Here is an 11544-nt window from a genome sequence, read left to right on the forward strand (position 1 = left end):
TGGGGGCAGGTTATTTCAGGAGAGGGAAAACAGGAGCTGGCCCCTGGGCAGATGGGGGGGGATCCGGGCGGCGATAAGGGAGGGGGAGGGTTTGGGGTGGGCACAGCAGCTGCTCTTGCCCGTGAAACACCTGAGCTGCTGAGCGCTTTCTCCCTCCAGCCCCACGCGTGGCGAGGGGCCTCAGTGCACGGCGCTGGGTGGGAAAGCCAATCTCCCAGCCTGGAAGCGGGGGGGTGGGCGCGTGGTTACGGTGGGAAGCGGGTCCCGCTCGGCGGGATGCTCAGCCATTATCTTTTGCATCCCCAGATTACGTCCGGCCCATGCCCCCGCCCCGCAGTGGGTACCACCGCTACCAGCTCCGCCTGTACGAGCAGCCGGCTCACGAGGCCATCGCCCTGAGCCCCGAGGAGCGGGTCTCGCTGGGTAAGGAGCAGCCGTACCCTCGCTCCCGGCCCCGCGCCGTGCCCCGAGGGGCTTTCCCGGGGGTTATGGATGCATTTGCAGCACTAACGCCACATGTTCGGGCATGCCAGAAGTGCTGGGCTGGGGATGCTCGTTTGGTGCAAAGGGACTTCAGATCCTTACGCAGGACATGGCTGGGGTGGGAAGTCCTTGCAAGGCAGCAGAAACCCTCGGCAAAACGGCTGGTAACTGCCTGGCTAGCGGGATCAGAAGCAGGGAGAGGTCTCGTCGGCTGTGAAATCAGGCTGAGTCCTCCCTGGCACATCCCGTGTCCCCCCTGCCCGCCGCCCCCCCCCCTCCTCCCGAGCTGTGGGAGTTGCATCACCGCCACCTTGGAGCACGCAGATAAGGATCAGACTTGGAGATGGTTTAGCAAGGGATTGCTCAAACGGGGCTGACACAACGCCTGCCAACTCCCAGCTCCCCTCCGCCCTGCGCGGAGTGGGGACAGGGCTGCCTCCTCCCAAAACGCTGCACGGCAAGGATGGAGGCGAGCAGCCGAGACCCCCAAGACACGATGGGACCATCCCTGCTGCTTCATCCCGGATGGGTGCACCCTGGGGCAAGGGGTCCCCCGCGGGACCCCCGGCAAGGGCAAGGAGCCATCCTGCAAAAGGCAAAGCGTGGGTTCCTTCCCCGGATGGTGTCGGCGCAGCCCGGGCTGGAGGACGGGGCACTGCAGCTCACGTGGCCTCAGCAAGGGAAATTTCAAAACTTTCCCAGCCGGGACCACATAAGCACAGCTCGATAGGCAGGTCAGGTCGGTGTGTCTCGTCTGTGCCGGCCTGACTCACCCCTGTGCAGTGTCAACCAATGCTGCACGTCCCGGGGAAAGGCAGGCGGCAGCGGGGCAGCTCCGTGAGAACTCGCTGTCCCCGGACCCCTGTGCTGGGAGAGACCCCTGAAACCCGCCCGGCACGGGGCCGTGATGCTTGTCCCTCGGCCGGAGCGGGCTGCTGCTGCGAGTCTCTCTGCGGGTTATTTCTGCCCTTCGGTTTGCTTTCTGGCTCATTAGCTCTGCTTCTTAATGACGTGCATTGAAGCCACCCCCCTGCCAGCGGAGTGGGGCGCTTCCCCGGCCCCTCGTCCCCGGTGCGGTCAGAGGAGGGGGCTCCACTCTTGTCGCCCAGGGCCACGCACCCGCGTCCCCATCACAGCATCCCCGGGGCTGGGAAGGGAGGCTGGGACACCCACCGAAGAGTTTTTTCCAGATAAATCCTCTTATTAGCAGGATGTGCGGCTCCAGCCCCCAGATTTCATACCCAAAGGGGTTCAGCCACCAGACCCGCGTGTCCTGCAGAAGATCCCCCCCCGTCTCCCGAGGCGCAGGGTGGCCAGGCGCTCCCCGCCCTGCGCTCTCTCCGTCCCATCCTCAAGTTTCTCAGCCCTTCCCGACCTCCCTGGGAAAGACCCGTTAAAACAGCAGCAGATATTTTCTTCACAACATCCGATGCCTGAGCATCGCCGTTTGTCAGACAGCTGCGGCTGTCTTGGCGGAGGCTGTTATTTAAGTAGTTGGTTGAAGGTTATTTTTAACCATTTCACTGCTGCATCACAGGCTTGGCCTGTCCAGCGGGTGCTGCTAGATTGAACCACCACCCGCCAGCAGCCCATCTCTTTAATTCCCAGGGCAGCCGGCGAGCCGGGCATGAGCCCTAAAAGCAGCCAAGAGAGGACCAGATTTCGGTGTCTCAAGGGTTTTAAATAAATCCATCCCCAGGGACCGCAGTGGGATGAACACCGATCAAACCGCCGGCGCATCCAGCCCTGTGTGGCTGAGCGCTGGGGTCTGGCCCCGTGGTGCGAAGGCAGCGTGCAGGGGAGAGGAGCAAAAGCCTTCGGCGGCACGTGGAAACAAGGAGGGCCTGACCTTGACCCCAGTGGACCACGGGCAAGAAACTCAGCCAGCTCCTCCATGGCTCTGGCTTGGTCCTCTCCTGTGGTACAGGAGATGCGGGTTCGCCCGGCGACGCTGCTGGCACAGCTTGCAGCCTTGCTCGGGGTTTTCCATCTTGCTTGGCCTTAAACCAGCCCCTTCTTGTTGCTTTAATTTTGTCCTACATCTGGTGGCACTGACACCTCCATCTCACCAAAGATGGTGGCACCCATCGTCACCAGGTGCTAACCCCGGAGAGGGAGAGGTGTCCCGACCGGAGTACCCGGCAGGTGCAGGGAGCAACGCTGGCCCGTCCCATCCCCCGGACGCATCCAGCGTCCAGCACCACATCCCTGTGCCGTGCATCACCAGCGCTGCACGTCCATCCCTCTGGCAGCTTGTCCCCTGGTAGAGCCCACTGGGGAGAACAAGGAGCCCCACGAGAGCGTTTCTCTCGCCGCTCGGCTCCGGGAGAAGCTCCCTCCTTCACCCTCCGCGCAAGCACAGGCATGGGCTGGGCGTCGGAGGCTGAACCGGGAAAGGTCCTGGGCCAAGCGGAGCCAAACCAGGGAAGGTGGTGTGTGCCAGGCGGGATGGCAGGAGCTCGGCGGCAGAGCTGAGAGGCCGGAGCCTCCAGAAGAGGGCACTAAACCAGGACCTGCCCGTGCCGCCGCGTCCCTGCTCCTCGGAAAGAGCCATTCCTTCTGCAAATCCGTGGGAAATCAAAAAAGCGAGGGGCAATGGCGAGTGCGGAAAATAAATCTGTGCTACTTCTCCCCTCCGCACCCAGCTTTGCAACGCCAGCGGCTCAAAGGGAGCAAGGATGGCTCAGCGGTGGCCGGTGGCTCCGGTGCCCACCCTGCCGTGGGGACGTCCTGGCTGGGACGGCACCGACGGGCAGCGGGTCGGGTGCCATGCTCAAGGGCTTGCGGGCCAGCAGCGGCGGAGCTGGAGGAGGGCTCCCTGCAGCGAGCCCAGCGCTGGTGGCAATGGTGAAATCGGTTGTTTACAGCAGAGGTGTTTCTCCAGGGCGGCTCTTGAGCAAAAAGACTTGTTTCATCAGGAAAAAAAAAAAAAAAGCCCTGATCCTTCTCCGCGAGTGTTTCTGATCAATCCCTGCACCAGCCGGCTCTATTGCTGTGCAACCTCGGGCAAATAACCCTCTTGGAGCCTCAGTTTCTCCACTGGGGTCTGATTCACTCCAGTTTTTGGCTGTGCCGCAGCTTTGCAACTGAATTATCGCTGAGCACCAGCTCTGTCCCCACTTGGGGCCGAAGATGGAGACCCTTGGGGTGTCCCTGAGGCCATATGGGCACCGTCAGGTGATGCAAAGCCCTTCCTCCCCGCTCGCCCCGCTTCCCTCCCAAGCCAGGAGGGTTACAAGCCGTGTTTGTATTTTGGCGAGATGCAAGATAATAGTTTGTGGTCTGCAAAATGTCAAAGCCACCCGTCGCATCCCGAGGCGCTGGCACTGGCTGCGAGCTCTCAATCCGGCGGTCGGGCTCTGCTGACTGCTGCAGTGAGCTGTGGGAAACTCCCTCGGCCAGGGGAATTTGGGCGTCCGGCAAACCCCAGCCATGATGGGGTGGCACAGCAGCACTGGGGTCCTTTTCACCCATCTGCAGCCCACGGGAGGATGGGGACCGTTCATTTTCCACCTCCTTCCTTTTCCTTGTGGGGGAACTTTAATTAGCAGAAGATCTGGAGGCTTAATTACACCTGCCGGGCAGTGCTCTATCTCCCTCTGCTTCCACCCTGCCGTGCCCCGGTGCCGGATGCCTACCAGCTCCGGTGAGCATGGAGAGATGCTCCCCAGCGTCCCCAAACCTCCTCCTGCTCCGGAAAGGCATTTTACAACTGGGAATGGACTTCTGCCTCCCAGAAATGTTGCCTCTGGGAAGCGGCGAGTCCCTTTGGGGACCAGGGACTGGGCATGAGCCCGGCCGGCTGCCCTCCCCACGGCTCCGTCCCTCTCCAGCTCCAGCTTCGCATCGGGGCCGCAGCATTGACTCATGAGCCAACTTCATGCGCCTCCGATCCGCCCAGCTGGAAAATCGGGTCGGACCGGGCCCCGGCGGGGAGGAAAAGGCTGCAGCTGGGATGGGAGGCAGTGAAGGGCTGCGGGGAGCACACGGTCCCAGCCGAAGTCCCCGGCTGTCGGTTAATGGTGACCAAAGCAGCCGGCGGCCTCCCGCCTACTTCCGCTGGGACATCATTAATCTTGGCAGAAAAGCATCAGGGCTCCTATCAGGGAGAACGGCCCCGCTGATGAGGCTGATAAATTACAGCTAGCAACGTGCCCCCAGCGCTGCGGGGCCGGGGGGAGGCGGGGACCGGTCGTTTTGGGGGGGGCAGGGTGTGATGGCAGGGCTGTGAAACAGTCCCACGCACCCATTGCCTGTGGGGCCGGAGGGTGCCTGAGCTCCCCAAGCCCAGCGGCTGCCTCGTGCCTCAGTTTCCCCACCTGGCGCTCGGGGATCAGGCGGCCGCCACGCGTGTGGGTGTCAGCGGGTGCTCCTCTTCCTCTGGCGGGCGCTCAGATAAGGGTCAAGTGCGATGATATAATTCTCCGGGAAATGAGCTTGAAAGTGGACCAAGCCACAGATGAAATGTCGTATTGTGCTGGCGGAGAGAGGGGACGGCAGCACCGTGACCTCAGCTCCCCGGCTGGCCCCCCGCTCCCCTCCCGGCTCCGCGGTCCCGGTGACTCATGGCCTGCGCCAGTGCAGCAGCATGATTTGGGACGGTTTGCAGAGGGACGTCACCCTGGGGTGCGGGCAGTCATGCCGGGATGGGGCACCCAGTTTGGGAATGCACCCAAGGTGTTGGATTTGGGGGGGGGGATGCACACCCCCAGACCTGGTAGCCTCCCGGTGCATCACCCCCTTTGCTGCACCGGCGGCTGCACCCAGGGCTTTCCCTGCAGCCGGTCCCGGCTCCCCCCAAGGGACGGGCACAACCGGTGCGATGGCAGGTAGGAAAGTAGGTCAGGAAAAACCCTCGCCCCACGCGTGGCGGCGAGAGCCGGGGCCGGTGCCTGCAGCCCTGCAGCGGCTCTGCCTCCTCCCGGCTCCTTTCATCCGCGCCTCTCCGGAGGCTTCACGAACATCAATGACAGCTCCCGGCACCCCTGGGAGTCGGGGGGACGCCACGTCTCGCTCTCACCCCGCTCCCGCGGGGCACCGTCCGCTCTCCCCCCGGGGCTTTCTGAGCGCTTTGAAACCCTTCAGATGAAAGGCACCCGCCAAAGGGCCACGGGCACAGCGGGAGCATCCCCCCCCCCGAGACCCCTTCCCCTGGCGCCACGCTCACTGGGACCCCCAGAGCTCAAAGGGGGGATTGATTGAGACCCCGAAGCAAGCGGCTGCCCCTCCTTGCCGGGGTTGTTATTTGGGGATGGATGTGTTTGCGGCACGTGCCGGGGCCCGATGGCCGTGCAGGAGCGTGCCGGGGCTCGCAGCCGTTGCCTGGCTTGGCAGCGGTGCTGGCAAGCCCGAAGCCCCCTTGGGCTCCTGCGCGGGGGCATCTCCCCCCTCGAGCTCGGGTTGCAGTGATGAGCCAGAGCCGCTGGAAAAACGGCTGCGTGTCCCAGCTGGCGGTGACCCCGGTGCGGCACGGCGGGACTGTCCTTGCCCTCGGCTTGGTTTGGGTCCTCAGCGGGTGGTGGTGACGATGTGGGGACATCTGGGCCCCCCCCAGCCACACGCAGCCTGATGCATTTCAACATCTCCTCCTAGCCTGCATGCCGGGGTGCAGGATCCGGCCCGAGCATCCTGGGACCTCCTTCCCAGGCACCGGAGCATCTCCCCGGCCACGTCCTCTTGCAGCCCCGGAAGGTCACAGGGTGCAGTGCCAGCACCGGGAGCATCTGCAGAGCCCGTCGGGGGGCTTTTCGGCTGTGGGGTGGCTCACGGCAGGGCCTGACTCAGTGCCCGAGGTGGAGGGCAGGCGGGGGGAGCTGGGCTCCGCTGGCACCCCGAGCCACCGCTGCCCTGCACAGGTGATGCAGCAGCTCGGGTTTTGCTCAGCACTTTTGCAAGAGCAAAGGGGATGGGTTTGCTCCGGTCGGGGCTGAGATGTGAAGGCAGATAAGGGCTGCCAGTCTGCAGCGTGACATTAAAGAGCAGCGCCAGGAAGGGGAGAGGAGGGGAGGCTGGGTTTCGGATAAACAGCGGGCCCCTTTCCCCGCCCTGCGACGCCACGGCCTCATCCCATCCAGTGTCCCACCAGGCAGGGGCAGAGGTGGCAGCGTGAGCTGCTTGGGTCCCCGTCATCCCCGGGGAAAGCCCCTCTGGAGGATGCTCCACCAGCCGCGAGCCAGACCCACGCTCGACACTGAAGCCTGGCAGGGTGCAGGGGGATTTCTGGCCTGTGGGGCCGGGCACAAGGGAATCCCTCCTGCCCACCACCCCGGAGAGGGTTTCCCTGCCGCCTCCAGTGTAGGAAAAACCGAGGCCGGCTCCAGCCATGAGCTGCCCCCGGACCTCCTGCATCCTCGGGTCAGGGCAGGCAGCAGAGGAGGGGGGTCAGGAATGAAGACCCCCCCCCCTCAGCTCCAACAATTTGTGGAGCAGCAGCTCAGTGCACGCGAGTGAGGGGGCCGGGGAATCTCCTGCCATCTCCCCCACGCGCTGCCAGGGGATTTCCAGGCACCCCGGGGTGGGCTTGTAGGAAGCCGTGGGAAGGTCTGCTCCAAAGGTTGGCAGGGGCGGAGGGGGGGGCATGAGAGGAGCTGATGCCGTTTACCCCCCCTGGGGATGCTCAGGGCTGGGCTCCCCATGGCTCCCTGCCCTCTGGCCCCGCGGGGCAGAGCCCGGTGCCTCCCCGCCTGCGCTGTTTGCAGGATGTGGTCTGCAGCGCCTCAGGCAGAGCAGCAGCCAGCGCATGGCATGCAGCGTGCAGCCCCAGCCTGGATCCGGCCCCGGAGCATCCCCCACCGTCCGGCCGCCTCGCGGCTCCGCTCACTCCCTCTCCCTCTCTCCCCAGGTGCCTGGGCAATGGAGAGCTTCGTGGAGCAGTTTCGGCTGGGCTCCCCGGTGGCCTCGACCCAGTTCCTCACCAAATACTACGAGGATTAGCACCAGCCAGTGTGCCCTTCCCCTGCACAGCTGCACCCCCTTCCCCGCACCGCCGAGCCACCTCCGCCCGGACCGGGAGGAGACCCCAGGACCCGCCGAGGATGCAGCCGCCCTTCTACCAGCCCAGATTCACAGCAGAAACCCCAGTCCCTCCACTTCCAAAACCTGAGGGGGTTTCTCTTTCTCTCCGAGGGTAACATCCCAAGCGGTGTCCCGGCTCACCCTGGGTGTCCCGGGAAGGATGGCATCACCCTCTTCTCCTCCCCTTGTCCCATTTCTGGCCTGACCCCCAGCATGTCCCGCCTGCACCTCGGGGGTCTTGAGCTTTAATGCCTGCAGCTTTCAGAATAAAACACAGATGGAGCACACGGGGCTGCATGTGCTCCTTGCCGGCAGCGTGCGCGGGGCGATGCCGGGCCAGCACCGGGCAAATCTGGTTGCTTTGGAGTCCGCACCAGCTGCATGGGATGGAGCAGACCCCCTGCGGGTGGGGGGTTGCCAGCAAGACCCTCGTGCAGGCGATGCCGGGCATGGCCCAATGTCGCCCAGGGGCCCCGGCACAGGAGCCGGACCGTGGTGGCCGGCCAGGAGGTCCCCCGGCAGCACCACGCAGGGCGGCAGCGTGGGAACCGGGCACTGCCCCGGCCTGACTCCGGCCCTGCCCTGCCTTTGCCCTCGCTCGCTGCCTCAGCCCGCTTCTCTTGGAAAGCAAAACCGAAATTAAAGCCATATATCAGAAGAGCTCTGCTTACTGGCCACTTAGCCGGACCTCCCCTTTAATTAGCTCTTTAATTAGGCTTTCATCTAAGACTCGGTTTTCTCTGGGGCTTGGATGCGCCCGCCTGCAAGTCCTTGCAGTGTGTCCTTGGTGGCTCCGCTGTGACAAAGCTGATTTTGTCCTGCCGATGGCCAGGGCTGCACCCAGGAGCACTTTGAACAAACCATGGGGAGCAAGACCCCGGGAGGCATTTTGCAGGCAGGGGAAACCGAGGGACGAGGGAATGGCCGGCTCATGGCCGTGCAACGCGGCAGCAGAGCCGGAGCAGTCGTCCCCCAGGGAGGTCTGGCATTGTTTGGAGGGGATGGCGATGCTCCTGTTACTGCATCTCACCCCTGCATCGGTCCCTGGGTCTGTCCCAGAGCAACCTGTTCCCGATGCAAGAGAGAAAACAGGTCTGTGCCATCCCCTTCCCGCTCCCTGCACCCAGCTGGCCGCCCTCCCCGGCTCCCCGGCAGCGAGAGCGGCTTTCACTCCTGGCCAGGGGGGGTTAAACGTGGCGGGGACTTTCCCTCCAGCAGGAAACGGCTGTTTACCTCGCAGAGGCTGAATCACGCTGGCCGCACGCAGGCGTGTCGCATGGGTCCTGCAAAGCTCTGCCAGCCTTGCCTCCCCGCCGGGAAGGGTCGGGGTGACGGGCTGCAAGGTGCTAAGGAGGATGCAGGAGCCTGGGGTCCCGGCTCGCCCCAGGCACACGCCGCTGAGTGAAGCTGCAGGACGCGCGGGAAGGAGAGCAACAAAAAAAGGAAGCTGGGTAACATACCACAACCCAGGGAAAAAAACACAAAACACACTGCCCGGCTTGCCATCGGCACTAAAATTAGCAGCAGAGGAAATGACACTTAGAGATGTCATGGAAGTCTGCTAAAGTTGGATTTCTCCTTCTCTTTTTCTATACTTACCCTCTGTTGAGGGTGTAATTGGCCCGTTAGGTTAATGCAGAGGGACCGGTGTAAATGAAAGGTCATGCTTTGTTGACATCCTGCAGTCAAACCATAGTCATCCTTTCCTCCCTGCCTTTAATTCCTTGTGGCTGGTTTATTTTTGGTGGAACGGGAGAGAAAAGGCAATCGGATGTTTATCCTTCTAGGAAATTATCACCATCATTCTTGGTTTTAATTTGAGCTGGAGATGAGAGGAGTTAGACGCACGCCGCGTCTCCCTGGTCCGAGGCAGGCGGGCTCTCGCCGGGCACCGTGAGCCCAAACTGGCCCTTCTCCCCTGTGTGTCACTGATGGGGACGGGGATGAGGACAGGGATGAGGACAGGGATGAGGATGGGGATGGGATGGGGATGGAGAACGGGGATGAGGATGGGGATGGGGATGGGGATGGGATGGGGATGGAGAATGGGCATGAGGATGGGGATGAGGACGGGGATGAGGATGGGGATGGGATGGGGATGGAGAACGGGGATGAGGATGGGGATGGGGATGGGGATGAGGATGGGGATGGGATGGGGATGGAGAATGGGCATGAGGATGGGGATGAGGATGGGGGTGAGGATGGAGAATGGGGATGGGGATGGAGAACGGGGATGAGGATGGGGATGGGGATAGGACGGGGATGGGGATGGGGATAGGGATAGGGATGGAGAATGGGGATGGGATGGGGATGGAGAATGGGGATGGAGATGGAGAATGGGGATGGGGATGGAGAATGGGGATGAGGATGGGGATGGGACGGGGATGGGGATGGGGATGAGGATGGAGAATGGGGATGGGGATGGAGAACGGGGATGGGGATGGGACGGGGACGGGGATGGGGATGGGGATGGGAATGAGATGGAGACAGGGATGGAGATGGGGACAGGGATGGGGATGCTCCAGAGCAGGAATCTGCCCGGGTGGCTGCAGCGGGCACTGTGGTGGGACGATCCCCTGCCGGGACGCAGGACGAGGCACCACTGGCCTTGCACCAGGCACCCAGGCACACGCAGGGCTGCAAACACACGGCACGGCAGGAGCACCGGCCAGGCCAGAGCCACAAAGTCTCACTTGGATGCGTGCAAGTCCTTCATGGCGTGGAAAATATTAATTGTGGTTTTTTGGTTCGCTTTTCGATAATTTAGAAAGAAAGAAGAAAAAAAAAAGGAGGAAGCCACGTACAGTCACTTTGCGCTGGTCCCACCCACTTTATCTCTCCTTCCATTCGCTCACCGTTGGTGCAAGAGAGAAAAGAGAAGCTGAGTCTCTCACTGCCTAAATGTAGAAAGTTTTGCTTCTAAATCAGTTTGTGATGGAAAGGAAATACGTCACGTCCCTGGGGAAGTGGCTGGTTTTCAGCAGCCACAACCCCAGCGCCGAGTGCTGCAATGGAACAGCCCAGCACTGAAATAGCTCCGTGCTCTGTTATTGTCACCGATATAATTTTTTTTTCTCTGTCTACGTGTGTCATTTTTAGCATCCAGAGGAAGTTTTATTTGTATTTGTTAGCTCGACTTTCCACTGTCGTGGCTTTTTTATTTTTTTCATCTGAAGGTCCAGGAAGGGGGCAGGAGAAAATAGAGCGGGGTGAGCTCAGGTGCGATGGCCTCGATGGGGTGTAACGTGGTACCCACAGCACCGCTGGCCTCTCCGCCTGCATCTGCCAGGAATCCTGGCGTGCGTGCACCAGTCTTGCAGAGCCCAAGGGAGTTGAAACGCTACAGGCCCACGGGAGCTCACGCTCCCGGGGATTTTGGGGAGCTGTGGCAGCGAGCCGAGCCCCGGGCATGGCTGCGGGAGGGAGCCGGCTCCCCTTTGCTCTCCCCAGGATGGGATTGCGAGGTGCGTTTGGATGCTTCCAGCCCCTTCCCAGAGCAAACCCACCCACTCGATGGGATGGCTGAGGAAGAGGAAGACTTGGGGTTTAAAAAAATAACAGTGAGCTTTTGAAAATCGAATGTTCCTGGTGAGGAACAGCAGCTACCAGCAGCACATGGGGGCTGTTTCTTTCCAAAACTGGGCTGGAGGCCAGAGGAAGCCTGCGCTAAATGCGTTCCCTAAGTCAACAGGGTAATAATTACCTATTTTTAATGATTATTGAAATAATTACTCTAATGAGAAAAAGTCTCAGCCCCTGGCTCAAGGGGAGGCAGCCCTGGGTCCCATCCCCTGATGGAGAGCAGGAGGCATCTCCCCTCTGGTGAGACCACCCCGGGAAAATGCAGATTTAGGGGCAGGGGATATTAAGGAACAGGGACTGGGGGCCACCCCTTGCACCCCCAGGCCTTGGTGGCACGTGGGGACGATGTGGGGACAACCCAGCTTGCCAGTAGCAAAGCGATGCCAGGCAGCAGCTCCCCCTTGCACAGGTACTTGCACAAGAAGGGATTAGCAGGATCAGCTGATGATGATCTAAGCGCATAAC

The 11544-nt window shown here is 62.0% G+C and overlaps 1 protein-coding gene across 3 annotated transcripts in view; it reads left to right on the forward strand.

Moving 5' to 3' along the window:
* Positions 1-7784, forward strand: part of PEBP4 (phosphatidylethanolamine binding protein 4) — an 80546-nt gene extending 72762 nt beyond the window's left edge. For all 3 annotated transcript variants that reach the window (XM_076358961.1, XM_076358960.1, XM_076358962.1), the window contains 2 exons: positions 307-423; positions 7325-7784. In XM_076358961.1, coding sequence (XP_076215076.1) covers positions 307-423; positions 7325-7416 — 209 coding nt within the window. In that variant the 3' untranslated portion in view covers positions 7417-7784. The remainder of the gene's footprint in view (positions 1-306; positions 424-7324) is intronic.
* Positions 7785-11544: the final 3760 nt, after the last annotated feature.

Source organism: Aptenodytes patagonicus, chromosome 24, assembly GCF_965638725.1.
Source record: "Aptenodytes patagonicus chromosome 24, bAptPat1.pri.cur, whole genome shotgun sequence".
Lineage (NCBI taxonomy): Eukaryota > Metazoa > Chordata > Aves > Sphenisciformes > Spheniscidae > Aptenodytes > Aptenodytes patagonicus.